Raw genomic sequence first — 17,648 nt, forward strand, 5'->3', positions numbered from 1 at the left:
CACATAAGATTCTGTGATTTTTAATAAACTTGCTTGGCATAAGACAAAGCTTAGGAAAGCCTTTTGGAGCCAAACTTTCCTATCTTCTTTATTTATGATATCCTGGTCCTCTCCCTTAGGGTCTTGTCACGGAAGAATGACCTGCCAGTTCAGGTCAGACTGATTTTCATACTTTCTGCTGCAGAAAGCTATGACACAGAAGCTTGGTCAATCTGAGGGAGCCGCTAACATACACTATTACCCTATGTGTATTTCCCAAAGTCGTTATGGGTTCAACATGTTTTAAGGCAAAATAATTTAGTCATCAAGGAACAAATTTTACACCAAGGCATGTGACAGCAAGACGAACTTCAATAAAGGAAAGAATGAAATGGTGAAATTTAGTTTTCTGTGCAAAGTTTCCCCCAGGCAGTAAGTGGGTTACGCTTCTTAGGGTTCCAGTTTGGCCCATGGCAGCTTGCCACAGCACCTGTGGATTTCAGTGGGAACTGGAGATTGAGGCTGATAAACCCCTCTCCAGGGCATTTGACTCTACAAGCCACAGCTACAATGAATGAATGAAAAAAAAAATAAAATAAAAAAAGATGAACATGACTGTTCCTAGCTATGGTGATGGAGAAGGTTTATGGTAGATAAAAGGGAGAGCACAGGCAGAGACAGATGTCTGAGAGAATCCAGAGTGAACGTGACCCTGAGTCAGGCCATGTGAAGAGATATAGGAAGGGGAGGGAGAGGAGAGACAGGAAATTGGGAGATGGGAGATGGGAGATGGGAGATGGGAGAGGGGAGAGGAGAGGGGGAGGGGAGAGGGAGAGGAGAGATGGGAGAGGGGAGATGGGGTATGGGAGAGGAGAGAGGGGAGAGGGGAGAGTGGGTATGGGAGAGGAGAGAGGGGAGAGGGGAAAGGGGAATCTACAAACCAAGAGGGGCAGTCTGGGCCAAGAGACTGTCATTGCTATAATGGCTGCATTACATAGGGGCAGAGGAACTTGGGAGAGAGTAGCCCAGCCCAATATCTGGGCTGGAGAGTTCAGGGTAGGGGAAAGAGTAGGACAGCTATGAGGACTGTGTAACAGGTAGGTACTAAGGGACACTAGGAGAATCTGGTGGCCAGAGTCTGCTTTCCATGATAATGGGCACCTCAGTTAGCCATTTGTCCCTGGTCAGAGACCTAAACTTGAGGATGTAATATGTTGGATTAGGCTTGTTTGTTTGTTTGCTTGTTTGTTTGAGATAGGGTTTCTCTGTATAGCTTTGCCTGTGCTGGAACTTACTCTGTAGACCAGACTGGCCTTGAACACATCGATCCACCTGCCTCTGCCTCCCAAGTGCTGGAATAAAAGGTGTATAACACCACTGCCCAGAGGCTATTGTTTTTTTATAGTTACCTTTCAATGTATAGAAAATAACTATCATCTCTTAACTTCTTTTGTCTCCATTTAGTTCCTTCTGGCTTACCTTTCCCCAACTTACCCCTTTTCTACATCCATGTCTTTTTTCTCTTTTTAAAGGTAGATTCTGTATATGAGAGAAAATATGCAAATTAAACTGATTATAAAAACCAAGAAAACAAATTTTATTTTTTTCTTCTTCTGTTTTCCTCAGATGGATTCCCTTCATGTCCCAAGGTTTGATGCATTCAGAAATTGAACTCTTTTGTCAAGGTGAGGATTAAGCAGCTGGCAGTGGAAGAAGGTGCAGAATGCTTTGTCTCAACTGGACATGATGGGCGAGGACCTCCCACTTGGCCTAGAATGTCCACATTGCTAATGTGACATGGATAGCTATTGTTACAGAGGAAGCACAGATAGGCGGAAGTGTGTCTTATGATGGTTTTATGCCCTGCTCAGAGTTAGGAACCAGCCACAGGATGTGTCACTGTTAAGGAGCTAAACTCACGCTTCTTTTTTTATTATTGGTTTTGTTCTCAGTTATAATGCCATCAAACAGATCTAATATTAACTTCACTTCTACTTTTGCAGAAATGCAAATAAATCATCCACCCAAAATACGAGAGGAAGCAAATGGTAAATGCTGTATTTTCATCTTCTAATTATAGAATAATTTCTTAATATTTCCAGATTTTCTGCTCTGCACATTTTCATAGTACAGTACTATTAAGGTTAAACAATTGACTAAAAGTACTTTAAGTGAGTTCAAGGGAAAGAAAATATAAAATTTGACATACCTTAAAAAAGTTGACATTAATTTCAACTCCCTCTATCATTAACAAATATACATGAGAAACAATCACTTCCAGGTGCCCTTTTCTCTTTTGTAAAATATTATTAATATATGTTATTTATAAAAGTAATTGGTTTCATCATTAAATTCTTGATTATATTCATCCTTTACCTTCTTTTGTCTCCACTTAGTTCCTTCAGGCTTATCTTCCCCCAGCTTACCCCCTCCCCTCTCCATCCGTGTCTTTTTTTTTTTTAAATGTAGGTTCTGTACATGAGACAAAACAAGCAGAATTTATCTTTCTGAATTGATCTTTTCACTTTATATGATGGTCTCTCATTCTATTTATTTTCCTGTAAATGACATAGTTTCATTCTTTCTTGCAGCTTAATAAAACCCCATTGTGTGTATAGATGCCAGGTCAATTGTATGACTCAGCTGTTGTGGGCAATACTACAGGACAATAGCAAGTTCAAGTATCTTGATCATGTGCAGACTTTGTTTCATCTGGATATAACCTTAAGGGTGACATAGAAAAATCCTAGATTGCTTCTAGTCTTAGTTTTTGAGGAGTCTCCATAAGTGAATAGCTGGTTCATATTTACACTGACAGTATGTAAGGTTTCCTTTTCACAATCCCACAAATTGTTTTTTGTCTTGTTTTGTTGTTGTTGTTGCTGTTGTTTTTGTTGTTCTTGGTGGCTATTCTGACTGAGTGGTGTAGGACAGTGGTAACAGTTATGCTTGCCTTTACATTATGGCCAAGTACGTTGAACCTTTTTTTCATGTACTAATTGGTCACTTGTACAACATAATTTGAACACTTTCTGCTGAGATCATTTGCTCACCTATTGAAGGAGCTAATTGTTCTTTTAACACTTGCTTTTAAAGTTCTATATATGCTCTGGATATTAGTGCTCTGCCACATGAGTGCTGCAATGATTTTCGCTCTACTAATTCTTCCTTTGCTGTATAGAAGCTTTTGAACATTATGTAATCTTATTTTTTTTTTATTCTTCCTATTATTTTCTAGGATCTGGAGTCCTGATTTTCAGAAAGTCTTCTCCTAGGCCTATATCTTGAAGTGTTTTCTCTTACATTAATGACTTTTTACATTTTAATTGGTTATTTACAAGGTGAGAGATGGAGACAAAAGTTCATTCTTCTCAATGTGGATATCAGTTTAGCCTCCACCTCTTAAAGAGACTATCTCTAAAGAAATTCTGTTTGAGGTCAGGGATTATTTTTAAACTACAAATTTTGTTGTCTAACATTTCAGCCATCTTAGTATCCTTGGATTTGGTGACTGATGAATTGTCTATTTTTGGCAGAGTTGTGTTGCCTTGTTTGTTCATCTCTCTTGGTCACCTTTTAAACTTGCTGTCTCTGTATCTGTTAGGATAGGAATCCCTTCTGGCTATCTCTGATATCATTCTTAGAAACTTTCTCTTGTATGCTCAGTGCTTAGCATCATTTCCAGTATCCATATCCAGTATACACTATCTCATAAAGCAGCAGCATAAAAAAAAAACTATATATAAGCTGGTTGCTGGCTAGCTCACAGGTTAGGTGTCAGCTTTAGGCTGGACTCACTGTAAAGCCTTCTCTTCTTTTGCAGATTGGCATCCCTGCCTTCACTGATTTTTTTCCACAGCCTCAGTCCACAGTTTTTATACACAGGGGCAGTACACATTGAACAGTACATTGGATGTGGGGCTCAAGGCTCCAATTCTCACCACACTAACCCATTTATGGCAGGTACACAGTTCCGGAAGCTGAGGAGTTCCTGACAGCAGGCTCAGAGGTGTTCACCTCCACTGTGATCATGAGGAGATAAAGTTTACTCCTTACAGCAGAGAATAAAGCCACCAATGACTGTGTCCTTTACTGGAGCTCATTAACCCCGATAAGCTCTCAGAATGCCTAGTTTTGATCCTAACCATCTCCAGGTCATCCATCTTCCACTTAGGCATTGTGGCAAGGTGTCCTGTGCTTGCTTCCTGCAATTGTCTTTTCTTCTCAGGTTTCTAGCAATAGCTCCTCCCTCAGGATGGCACTCAGAGGCAGCACTCCAGTGTATCAATAGTGACATGGCCAATTTAAAGTCATGATCGCCATACATGGGGAATAAGTATCATACCAACTTTTCCCCACTCAGTAAGGTTTGTGATACTTGTAGGGTTATCTTGTTGACAGTAGTGCAGCTGATGCCAGGGATGCTGGCTTACCTCATTCTCCTGAGCACCCCCAGGACTTAAGCTGGACCTGGGGACTATTTTCTACTTCCTTACATTAACTTTCTATACCTTCTTGTCCTAGTTAACTATCTTGTCACCTCTTTCAGGTTTTCCTATGCTTTCCCTCCATTTGCCTCTTTGGAAATGGCTGTTTCTTCACCTTGACTGTTCTCATTCACAGACTGTGTTTAAAAAGCTTCTACTGGGTCATCTTACCAACTCTAAAGCAATTAATTTCTATACATTTTTATTAACTGTGCTTTTTACTGGCTTAAAATTTTTTCTGTGCAAGTCCCTTTTTATTAGATTTTTTTTTTTTTTTCTATCAGGTCCTCTTCAGATCAACCTGAAATCATGTTAATGATATGCTTATATTTTAAAGTGCATCCTGGTGACATGGATAAATTTCAATTTTTAGTATGCATAACAGGTTAGCAGATCTCTGTATCTTAAAGACTATGTATATGTTCTTTAATAATTAGGAACTAGGCAAAATTCATGCTGATATTATTACATTCCTTAAGATTATATTCGTCAGGTTTTCCACCAAAAGAGAAAGACTTCATTAAGAGTAACATTTAAATTTACTTATACTAGAAACTGTACTTTAGGTCCTATTTTATTTTGTATGGTTTTATAAGAAAAATATTCTGCATGCATATACTGGAGGCTAAATTTCACCAGTGTTCTGGGAACTTTTTGTAATCTTAAGGGGATTTAAAACATCTGTAACAAATCAGAAATCATTAAATAATAAGTCTTGAACTGGCATTCTAAATAGAAACTGTGTGCATTGCTTCTGAAAATTAGAGAATGTATATGAATGATAAAGAGTAATAGTTTCAGAGGATCATAATTAAACCCGAAATGTTGAAAGCATTTTGTCAATGATTACTATGCTTTGAACGTGAAGCAGGTTCTGCAGGCTCATTTGCCTGAAGACTTGGCCTCTAGCTAAAGGTGCTATTTTGGAGTTGTGGAACGTGTAGGTGATATGGTTCGCCTGAAGGAAGCGCCTCACCAGGAAGCAGGCACTGCGTGTTAAAGCCCAGCCCTGTCTCTGGCGCATGCTCACTGTTTCCTGGTCCACTACAAGGAAACCGAACTATAGGCTCCTGCTACTGTGACCTCTACCATGCCTTTCTCACCAAGACGAACTGTACTATCTCAAGTTCTGAGCCAAAATAAACTTTTCCTCATTAAGTTACTTTGTCAGATGATTTTGTTACAGAGACAGAAAATAATCATTATAATTAGCTTTAGCGTCTCAATCGACAGAAACTGAAAGTCACTTGGGAAGAGTGAAACTTGGTTAAAGCACTGCTTCCATCAGACCGTGCACGTCTCTGTGCGGGCATTTTCTTGATTACTAAAGATTGTAGAAGGGCCCAGCCCACTGTGGTTCAAACCCTAGGAGAGTGGACCCGGGCTGTCGAAGAGCCCGATAGCAAACCAGTAAGCAGTGCCCTTCCATGGTGTCTCCTCCAAGTACCCGTCTCGAGTCCCTGCCCTCACACCCTAAGTGATAGACTATGACCCTGAAGCTGTAAGCAGAAATAAACCCTTTCCTCTTCAAGTTGCAGTTGGCCATGGTGCTTATCATAGAACCGGTAAAGTAAACTAGGACAGGAGCTAATATAGAAAATTGGTACCGAGGGATGAAGGTCACCATAGTGATAAACGTGGCCATTTTGCTCATAAAGCATTCAGAACTAGTTTGAGGGAAGAATAGAGATAACGGATTTTAGCTGTGGAGTAAAGCAACCCTGTAATACTGGAGTCAGAGCTTCCTAGTCCATTCTGGTGGCAGTACAAAAGGCCAGGGTGGGAACGTGGACAGCGAAGGCCAACCTCATGAGGTTTCGGGTAGAGAAAAAGGATGCTCTTGAAAGCTAGACTAAGGCTATTTGTCCTACATTATGGCAAAGTGTCTGGCTACATTCTATCCGTGCCCTGAACATTTCAATCGGGATGGATTTATAAAGTAATTGGCTTTGTTTAGGATGTTTCAAAATAGCCAAACATTCAGACCTTGGCATGGATATTGTTCGCTCCACTGACCCAGGTGGAGTGGATAATGAAAAATTACACCCAAGTGTGGAGAGAACATTATGAAAATGTTTGGTTTGGTGAGGAAAGATTCTTGCTGGCTTTGAAAGTTGCCCCCAGGGCGGGTGGGCGCAAGGTGGGCAAAGAGAAAATGGAAGTAGTCATGAAAGGGAAATATTACACTTTGTACTGAGACACAGGAAAGGGGACTCGATGGATGTACCCCACCTTTTGAGGTCTCCAAGGTATAACAATTCAAATGTATTTAGAGGAGAGTGCCCTAAGGAGTGTGACCATGTTGGAGGAGGTGTATACCTAGGGTTAGGCTTTTAAAAGTGCACACCAGGCCCAGTGTTTCTGCCTGTGGATCAGGATGTTACACTCTCTGCTATTGGTCCAGTGCTTGCCTGTGTGCCACTATGCTCCCTGACATGATGATAATGGATTAAGCCTCTGAAACTGCAAGCAAACCCCCCAATTAAATGCTTTCTTTTATAAGAGTTGCCTTGGTCGTAGTGTCTCTTTACAGCCACGGAACACGAATTAGATAGCCACCTAAGAAAATATTTTTTCCCAGTTCAGATAAAACCATGCAGACATTGAGAAGCCATTTCTTCTATGGCCCAAGGAATTCTGCACAGTCTGAACTAGTAGAGGGCTTAGTGTCATCCATGCAGCCCTGGTTACATAGATAGGAAGAATTCAAGATTTGCAGGTTATGTAGCTTGTACCAGTGTTCTAGCAAAAGCTAACGAGGATGCAGTCTGTAGCAGAACTGAATTTCCTGCATGGAACTCCTGTGTAGGTTGTACTTGAAGTTGTGAATTTGATGCCCAAGTTCCAATAGAGGACTGAGGATGTTGGAGATCTTGGGAACATGGACTAACTGCCAAGGAAGGTATTGAGTGGAGATGACACAGAAAAAGTCCACCTGGTCTGCTCAGCAACATTCTAAGGTCGAAGCTTCCCAAATTAATAAGAGCCTGGGCGGTGCTACCATGGACTCTGGATGTTGGGCTAGGAGCTAGACTTGTTGTTTGGCCTTTCTGGGTTTCCATCTTGTTTTCTTAAGGCTTTTCTCAAGGTCTCTAGCCTCTCTGTCTACTTGGTGACATTATATATTGGAAGTATATAGCTTGGTTTATTTTTATGGATTTTTGAACTTTTTAAAAGGCTTACAGTTCAGAAAGTGCCTTGAGTCTCAGAAGAAACTTTGCATTTTTTTGAGCAGAGTTAGCACTGTTAAGATTATGAGAACTTGTGAAGTCACATTAAATGTACCGTGGGGACTAGGGTAGGGCTGTCATGGTTTGGATGTGAAACGTCCCCTGCACTCTCCATGTTGGAACATATTGCAGTACCCTTTGAGGAAGTTGTGGACATTTGCAATATGGAGGCGTACCTAGACAAAGTAGATCAATGGTGGCATAGGCCTTGAAGGTTGAGTTTTCTAGCTTCAGCTTTCTACTTCCTGTCCCACAGAAATGTGAGATCTCAGCTACACACTCTCAACTGTCAGGTATTCCTCCACACCCCTCCCACCATCATGGACTACACCCTATCAAAGCCACATCAGTCCTTTCTCTATAAGTTACCTATGCTGTGTGCTCTGTCCCAGTAGTGAGACCTTCAGTATAAGCCATAGTTGGATTCTGTGCCACTGAGCAGAATGAAGATGCATTATGCAGGACAGTTAGTCTAGGACTTGCTCAGGTATATTTCATCGAATATACTTTTGATTCGAATAAATGATTTTTGTGTCTTTTTGGCGATTAGGTTCTTAATAGCCTTATTAAGGTTAGTATTTTTGTTCATAAAAAGTAGATTGCTCAGAGGTATTATTGTTTGCAAATTGTTTTTTATTTAATTTTACATTTTTGGAGAATAATGTTAATATTAATTTATTAAATAGCAAGTTACCTAGTTTTAAAATATTTATTGACATGACTCTAGAAAAGTTAGTGGTTGTATACTTATGCAAAGGCACTAATTTGTGTTATGAAAATCACATTGAGGAAGAGTGAGCAGCATAAAGTTTGAGGAAGAATCACAGTGTTAAGATGAAAATGAGTGAGTGGAGAAGTCTGAAGGGATATTCAGTCTGTCATCCATACTGTCCTGTAAAATTCCTTTGTAGCTAAAGAAAACTGAACAGCGATCTCAAGCTAAAAATGGAAGTGGTGATGAGGAATCAATACATCCATTTTAATTTCACAGTGGCATGATTAACATTATGTACAATTGTGTATCACTACAAGCATCTATCCATGTTTAATTAATTCTCACAATTATCTAAGACATACTCCTTTAACCTGGATACCTTAGAACCCTAAAGCTGTATAATTCTATAGTTAAAATAATTGTTTAATGTAAAGCTAACTACATTTTTGAAGTAAACAGAACTTGGCTGAGAGAAGATTTTCTTTTTACTTTAATTTTAATTTCTTTTACATCCTGATTTCAGCTTTCCCTCCCTCTTCGTCTCATGCTACACCGTCTTCCTTCCTCTACCCCCTCCTCCCATCCTCTCTTTCTCCTCAGAAACAGGAGGCCTCCCATGAATATCAACCAGCCTTGGCATATCAAATTGCAGTAGGACTAGGGCATCTTCTTCTATTGTGGCTGGACAAGGCAGCCCAATTAGGGGTCAGGGATCCAGAACCAGGCAGCAGTGTTAGAGACAAGATGGAGCTACACATTACATATGTGCAGAGGGCCTAATTCTATCCCACTCATGTTCTCAGTTTGGTGGTTCAATCTCTGTGGGCCCCTATGGGCCCAGGTTAGTTGATTCTGTAGGTTTCCTTACGGTGTCAACCTAAGAGATGATATTTTTATATACTTCATTAATACATATAGAACTTCATTTTCTGTTAGTAACTTCTGTGGCTCAGAAATAAAAGAGCCTTGTCCAATATTAAGCATTTTGTAAGTGATGAACTAGTATTATAATTTGTTTTTAACTATTATTTTTGAGTCAAAATCTTCACTCTGTAGCACAGGCTAGCCACAAGCTCATTGTATAGGCCAGACTGGTCTCAAATTTGTGGCAATTCTCCTGCTTCAGCCTCCAGAGTGCTGCTTACAGGTTTGAACAACCATACCACTCTTATTTAAGTATTATACAAAGCCACTTCATGACTCAGCTTCTTATATACTCTCAAGGATTTTGAGGGATTTCAAAATGTCAAAGCACTTACCTGTTTACTAATAGTCACTGTATAAATACTAATAGTCACAGTATAAATATTAATGTTTTAGTGGATTATCTGTAATGACTATTAAAATATTTTCTGTGTCTTCTCAATTCTATTTGCCCATCCATGCTTGGTTAGCCTTAGTAGCTAATTAGTATCTACTTGAGGGAAGAAAGTTAACTGTAACAATTAGTTTCAGTTAAGCATAACTGATATGTAAAATAACCTAAACTATCACCACGCATTCTAATGAGTTTCAATTACTTCTTGCTTTGAATCATTCAGGGCGCACTTTTTTTTTTTTATTTTTATTTTTGCAATGATGTGGATAATCGTGAACTGGTTCACGGAGCTCCTGAGTGGGAGAGTTCTGCCTACTGGGTCATTCTTGTTTCTCGCCTAGGAAGACATTGAGCGGGTACTTGAGAGATTTGTGCCTTCAGTGTCAAATGGTAAGACACTAATGACAGAAGAGCCCGGATTGCTTCATTAGCCACAACACAAAGAGCATGAAACTGTGTCAACCAATTCCAGCTAGGCTAAATGGGGAAAAGTAGCCAATGTCTGAACATGTTTGGAATCAAAGTGGCATAAGATAAGCCTCAAGGGATTCCCATTAGCAAACAACAGCATTTGTGTCATCTTAGAGTTTGCTTCTTAGACACTTTGCCATAGCCAAGAAGAGTTACGTGATATACCAGGACAGTGCACTGCTTCCCAATTGCCTGTATGACTTAAGTTTTCTCTCTCTTGACATTCAGTGGTTACTATTTGGGTATTTGCTTATGCCACATTGATTTTAGAACATTGCTTCATACCTTTCCTTATTCAGACAATATCTATAATTAAACATAGCAATGCAGGGGATTTGACAGTGACATGGTAACATAACAATAAGCTATCAGCATCTGGAGAAACACTGCTACAAAAGTCAACTTCTCAGCTAATCTGCATTTATGGATGATTTTTACGAAGAAACCAGCCAACACAGCAGGATTCAGAGTGAATCAGAGGCCAAGTGTCTCAACCTTAAGACCACTGACATTTTACTGTGGCTAACTCTGTTGTGAAGAACTGTTAAAACCTCAAAAACAGAATGTTTAGCAGAATGCCTGCTTGTACATGTTAGATGCTCTACACCGCACACATACACACACACACACACACACACACACACACACACACACACGCACATGCACACGCACACACACACAGAGTTGTGACTGCAAAACTAATGTCTTCATCCTCACTAAATGTCCCTACGCAGCTCTCTCCCAATTAACAACCACTGACCTAGAGACCAAGTTTCTGTTTGAAGAGGATGCTGAACACCTTTGAGATAGATAAGTCTAAAAAAGGCAGATGTAATTACAAATGTCTGTAACTGCAACAACTCTTCTTGTCCCATGGGCCTTCTTGGAACCTTGTCACTTTCCTCAGAAAAGATCGACTCATCGAGGACAGGGCTTTGAGCTTGCTGACCTCTAGTAATGTAACATAAATGATGCACTGTTGTCTGTTGAAAGATGCTGCTGCCTGTGCTTGGCTGGCTCTCTGCAGATGTTAGGTCTGGAAACCCAGCCTTACACTCTGAGGAGTTCCACACCACGTGGAGAGGCATCCATGGAGAGGTGTGAGGGGCATTCCTTTGAGTCCTGGCATAGTTTTCAGCCAGCAGTAACCAGTAACCAGATGACTATGGAAACAACTCTTCCTGTCCTGTCCATAGTTGAATGGTGCCAAATGACATTGTGGAACAAAGACGGGTTTGTTTGTTTGTTTGTTTGTTTGTTGTCAAGCCTAGCTCAAAAGAAAAGTCAATGGCAAAATAAATTGTCTTTAGTTATGAAATTCAGAACATTTTGTCATGTGACAACATAAAATGCTATATCCGATTGGACTGTTCATGTAGACTCAAACACACAGTCAAAACTTCTTGACCAGCACATATTAAAATGGTATTTAAATAGGTTTTTCAGGAGAATTCTCAAGTATTTTATTAATAACAAAACAAAACAAAAATAAACAACAACAAAACAAAAACCAGAAGGGCAAGTCAAAGTCTCCATGTAAGCCAAGGAAAGGTGTTGATCAGAGAGGATGTCACAGGAGAGCTAAGATGGCAGTGATGCAGGTTGAACTTGAAGGGCTTTAGAATAACAACAAGGTGAACTTGTCAGTTTTGAAACTTCAGGTTGAGAGTGGTCAGTGGATGCCAGAGGCACCCTAAGAGTTTAGCTTTCTCCATCTACCTCACTGTTCTCCCTGGGTGTGATCATGTTTTGCTGTAGAACTGATGGCTCTAGAGAGGGGCAGGGAAAGATGAAGTTTATTCAGACTAAGTCACCTGTGCTATGCAACATTCTCCAGCATCCAAGCACCTTTCCTGTGAGTCTGTATAGAGTCTGAATCCCAACTAAACCATGTTTTCAAAATTCTTTAGTTGGCAACATTGGGTTTTTCCAGGTGCCAAAAGTTTCTTCCTATGAAATAAAGGCCTCATTATAAACCCTCTCAGGGCTGTTCTGGGAATTTGATGAAATTATAGGACATTGACCATAGTCTAGGGTACGTGAGATGTCCAAACTGTGTTGGCCTTTAGGATTATCTCCTCATAAACAGATGCACATGGGCCTGTGCATAACAGCTGTGTCCCACTGAGCATGCCCTCAAGCTGCAGTGGCTGCAAATCCCCTGACCTGTTTTTAGCACCACTTCATCGTTACATAAGAACAGACAGTACATGGAGTCACAGAAATTGCATGTAGTTTACTCTAAAACAGTATCAAGATAAAATATACAGTAGATTATTTTCTGATAGTTGCATAAGGTTGCTTTCTGAACTTAAGATGGAGAAAAGAGAACATTGTTTGAAATCATTCTAGGCCAGGTAACAGGGCCATTTCTAATCCTGGGTCATATTCATCTCAACTCCTATGGAAATCAGCACATAATTTATACATGAGTAATAGGATTAGTGATATTTGTGTTTTGAACAAACAAAAATATTTTAAAGTATTCAAAAAATTTAAAATATCACATGATCCTCTTATAAGGCCATTATTTTGGAAGACTTGTGAGCTTAAATACACAGAAATTGATGGTGATAAAATAATAAAAATTATAATGTATTAGTAGCCTGAGCTTTTACAGGATCTTTTCTACATCTCCCTGAAACATGTTTATTTGTCCTTCAAAATTTAAGTGATACAAGGACATTTGTGTTTCCATTATTTCTGTGCTATTAATATGACCAATTATAAGACAGTGACAATGGCCTAGTGCTTTGTACAACATCTCTTGCAAGGTGTGTTCTTTGTTAATTGAGAAAGCTACATATTTTGCTAAAATTCTTAACCTTTTCCAATACATGTAGCCTTAGCTTTCCAGAATACTTCTTAAGGGATCCCAGGGCATTTTGGACATCAGTGACTCATTCCTTTTATGAAAGGCTGATATGTTCATACTGCACTAGACACCAGAGATGCAGAAACAGGGTAAACTTGTCCTTCACATGATTCCCAGTCAGGGTATGAAGGCATTGATTTCTTTGTGTGGGAAAAGGTGGATTGTGGAAGGCCCGTAACAGAGGTATTCCAGAGAGTGTGGTTTCTTCTGGATACAGAGAGGGGTGTTTGCTTCTATTTTTTTTTGTTTTGTTTTGTTTATTTTTATTTTAAATATATTTTATTAATTTATTCATATTAAATCTCAATTGTTATCCCATCCCTTGTATCTTCCCATTCCTCTCTCCCTCCCATTTTCCCCTTATTTCCCTCCCCTATGACTGTGACTGAGGGGAGCTGCTCCTGTAAATGCTCATAGGGTATCAAGTGTCTTCTTGGTAGCCTGCTATCCTTCCTCTGAGTGCCATCAGGTCTCCCCATCCAGGGGATGTGGTCAAATATGGGGCAACAGAGTTTGTGTGAAAGTCACCCCACACTCTCCACTCAACTGTGAAGACTGCCTTGTCCATTGGCTTCTTACGGAAGGTGATTTGTGAGTTAAGCATGAGGCAGGAGTTTGAGAGATGAGAGAGGGGAATCTGAGAAAGACATCTTACCAAGTTGTAGAGGTACATAGGAGCCCTGGCATCCTCCAGAATGAGAAAAGGTGAGAGGAGCCTGCAGAGGGGTCCAGTGCTGCATTATCACAGCTATTTGGGCAGTGGGAGCCAAGCATGGTGACATACCTGTAAACATAACACTTGGGAGACTCGGGAGGAAGACCAGGCCTGTACCAGCCTTGACATAGTAAGATTGCTTCAAGCAGAAACAAAGCATAAAATAACAGAAATCAAAGAAAGGCATAAGTAAAGAGCTTCAATGAATAGTTGATGGGCATGATAATTGGTAAGTAATAGTAATAATACAATACCGCCAGGGAGTAACAAACAGGGAAGTTTCATTTATCCTGACCTTCTTCATGGATCAGAAATAGTATGGAAAAATCACCCGAGCATCTGGAAGATTCACAGAGGGCCTCTGTGGGGGTGAGTCTGGTTAACTCCAGGGCTTTCTCCCTTAGCTACCCACAGTTTTCCATCTTTCTCTACTACAACAACTAAGACCAAGCAAGCAATTCCTGCATGGTGACAGGGTGTTCTCAGCCTGTCTCACCCCAACTGCAACCTGGAGGTTACAGTCAGCAGACGCCCACTGGGTTTCCTCACATTCATTGCAGACTGGGTCTCACTGTTGCAGCCTCCCAGGGTCATGCCCACTGCCTTTTGCACAGCTGGAGGTAAACAGCTGTCCTGGAGATTCTTCCATGTGCTATAAGACTTAAAGAAGGAAGCCGTGAGTTTTTTCACTCGGTGAAACTAACAATTCTGTACGGTAAGAGCTTAATTTCAATGCATCCTTTCTGCATGTCTTTGAGTATTCAGTGGGACATTGCCAAGCAAGGGAAAGGTGCGTCTAGATGCAGCTGTCTCTATATTCAACCAAGAGTTTGATTTTTCTCAGCTGCAAAGTCAAATGCACACAGCCTCTGTGACAGCATGCACAGAACAAATGTGATGATCTCAGGAAAGGCTGTGGAACATCATGGACTATAGGGAGTTAGTGCACTAAAAGAGCACCATGCTGAGAGTGAACCTCCAATGGGTAACAGCACTGAAGGAAATGGTGTGTGGCAGGCCTGTGATTTCTGTTTTTCTGCTTTTTCTTTACTTGGGATACCTGAAAGACTCACTTTAGTGAAATTGTCCTGCATGCGTGCTAATAGGCAAACTGTAATATTTATGAGTAAAAAGATAATGACCCCAGGGAGGTGGTACAGGCTTATTACTTGAGATATTTGGAAACTGGTACAAGAGGACCATATGCTAAAGACTTGAGCAGACTACACGGTGATTTCAAGTTCAGGCTGTGCAGAGCAGTGAGATTCTGTCTCAAAATACTGGGTTGAAATAAGAGTAATATGAATAAATTGTAAGACATTTTTTTTTAGAAAAGGAAAGAACAAGAAGAAATAAGTGGAGGGCCAGAAAGATGGCTCAGTGGTTAAGAACACTGGCTGCTTTTTCAGAGGACCTAGGTTCAATTCCCAGCAACCCTACATGGTGGCTCACAACCATCTGTAATGGAATCTGATTCCTTCTTCTGGTGTGCATGAAAACAGAGCACTAATATCCATAAAACAAAGAAAAAAATCTTTTTTTTTTTTAATTATTTTTTTTTTATTAATTTATTCTTGTTACATCTCAATGTTTATCCCATCCCTTGTATCCTCCCATTCCTCCCCCCCCCCATTTTCCCATTATTCCCCTCCCCTATGACTGTTCCTGAGGGGGATTACGTCCCCCTATATATTCTCATAGGGTATCAAGTCTCTTCTTGGCTACTTGCTGTCCTTCCTCTGAGTGCCACCAGGTCTCCCCCTCCAGGGGACATGGTCAAATGTGAGGCACCAGAGTATGTGAGAAAGTCGTATCACACTCTCCACTCAACTGTGGAGAATATTCTGACCATTGGCTAGATCTGGGAAGGGGTTTAAAGTTTACCTCCTGTATTGTCCTTGGCTGGTGCCTTAGTTTGAGCGGGACCCCTGGGCCCAAATCTGCCTATCATATTGTTCTACTTGTAGATTTCTAGGACCCTCTGGATCCTTTTATTTTGCTGTTCTCCCATGCGTCTCTCATTTAGAGTCCCAATAGGATGCCTTCCCCTCTGTCCCAGTTTCCTGGTAAGTGAAGGCTTTCGTGGGACATGCCCCTTGGGCTAGTATGCAGATATAAGTGAGTATATACCATTTGATTCTTTCTGCTTCTGGGTTAACTCACTCATTATGATCATTTCTAGCTCAATCCATTTATCCACAAATTTCGGGAATTCCTTGTTTTTAATAGCTGAGTAGTATTCCATAGTGTATATGTACCACAGTTTCTTTATCCACTCTTCTACTGAGGGACACTTAGGCTGTTTCCATGTTCTGGCTATTATGAATAAGGCTGCTATGAACATGGTTGAGCAAATTTTCTTGTTGTGTGCTGGAGCATCTTCTGGGTATATTCCAAGGAGTGGGATAGCTGGGTCTTGAGGAAGCCCTATTCCCATTTTTCTGAGATAGCACCAGATAGATTTCCAAAGTGGCTGTACTAGTTTGCATTCCCACCAGCAATGAAGGAGTGTTCCTCTCTCCCCACATCCTCGCCAGCATGTGGTGTCGCTTGAATTTTGATCTTAGCCATTCTGATGGGTGTAAGATGGAATCTCAGAGTTGTTTTGATTTGCATTTCCCTGATGACTAAGGAGGTTGAGCATTTCTTTAAGTGTTTCTCAGCCATTTGATACTCCTCTGTTGAGAATTCTCTGTTTAGTTCCAAGCCCCATTTCTCAATTGGGTTATTCGGTTTGGTGGTGTTTAATTTCTTGAGTTCTTTATATATTTTGGATATTAGACCTTTGTCAGATGTAGGGTTGGTGAAGATTTTTTCCCAGTCTGTAGGCTGTCGCTTTGTTCTCTTGACAGTGTCTCCTGCCTTACAGAAGCTTCTCAGCCTCATGAGGTCCCATTTATTAATGGTTGACATTAAGGCCTGGGCCGTTGGTGTTCTGTTCAGGAAGTTGTCTCCTGTGCCAATATGTTCCAGGCTCTTTCCCACTTTTTCCTCTAAGTGAGTTAGTGTCTCTGGTTTTATGTTGAGGTCTTTAATCCACTTGGATTTGAGTTTTGTGCAAGGTGACAAATATGGGTCCAGTTTCATTTTTTTACACATAGACCTCCAGTTAGACCAGCACCATTTGTTGAAGATGCTATCTTTTTTCCATTGAATGGATTTGGCTCCTTTGTCAAAAATCAAGTGACCATATGTGTGTGGATTCATATCTGGGTCTTCGATTCGATTCCACTGATCAACCAGCCTGTTGCTGTGCCAGTACCATGCTGTTTTAAGTACTATTGCTTTATAGTACAGTTTGAGATCAGGTATGGAGATTCCTCCGGAGCATCTTTTATTGTACAAGATTGTTTTAGCTATTCTGGGTTTTTTGTTTTTCCATATGAAGTTCAGAATTGAACTTTCAGTGTCTTTAAAAAATTGTGTAGTTATTTTGATAGGGATTGCATTGAATCTGTAGATTGCTTTTGGTAGGATGGCCATTTTTACTATGTTAATTCTCCCGATCCATGAGCAAGGAAGATCACTCCATCTTCTCAGGTCATCTTCAATCTCTTTCTTCAGAGTTTTGAAATTTTTTTCATACAAGTCCTTCACTTGCTTAGTTAGGGTAACTCCTAGATATTTTATATTGCTTGTGGCTAATGTGAAGGGTGTGGTTTTCCTAATTTCTTCCTCTGTAAGCTTGTCATTTGTGTATAGGAAGGCTATAGACTTTTTTGAGTTAATTTTGTATCCAGCCAATTTGTTGAAGGTGTTTATCAGCTTTAGGAGTTCTCTGGTGGAGTTTTGAGGGTCACTTATGTACACTATCATATCATCTGCAAAGAGGGATAATTTGACTTCCTCCTTTCCCAT

The 17,648-nt window shown here is 40.4% G+C and overlaps 1 protein-coding gene across 1 annotated transcript in view; it reads left to right on the forward strand.

Annotated features, from left to right (window-relative positions):
* Positions 1-17,648, forward strand: part of LOC127201237 (lipoxygenase homology domain-containing protein 1-like) — a 339,490-nt gene that overhangs the window by 231,162 nt on the left and 90,680 nt on the right. The window contains 2 exon segments of the mRNA XM_051159652.1: positions 1,606-1,664; positions 1,983-2,027. Coding sequence (XP_051015609.1) covers positions 1,606-1,664; positions 1,983-2,027 — 104 coding nt within the window.

Source organism: Acomys russatus, chromosome 2 (genome assembly GCF_903995435.1).
Source record: "Acomys russatus chromosome 2, mAcoRus1.1, whole genome shotgun sequence".
Classification (NCBI taxonomy): domain Eukaryota; kingdom Metazoa; phylum Chordata; class Mammalia; order Rodentia; family Muridae; genus Acomys; species Acomys russatus.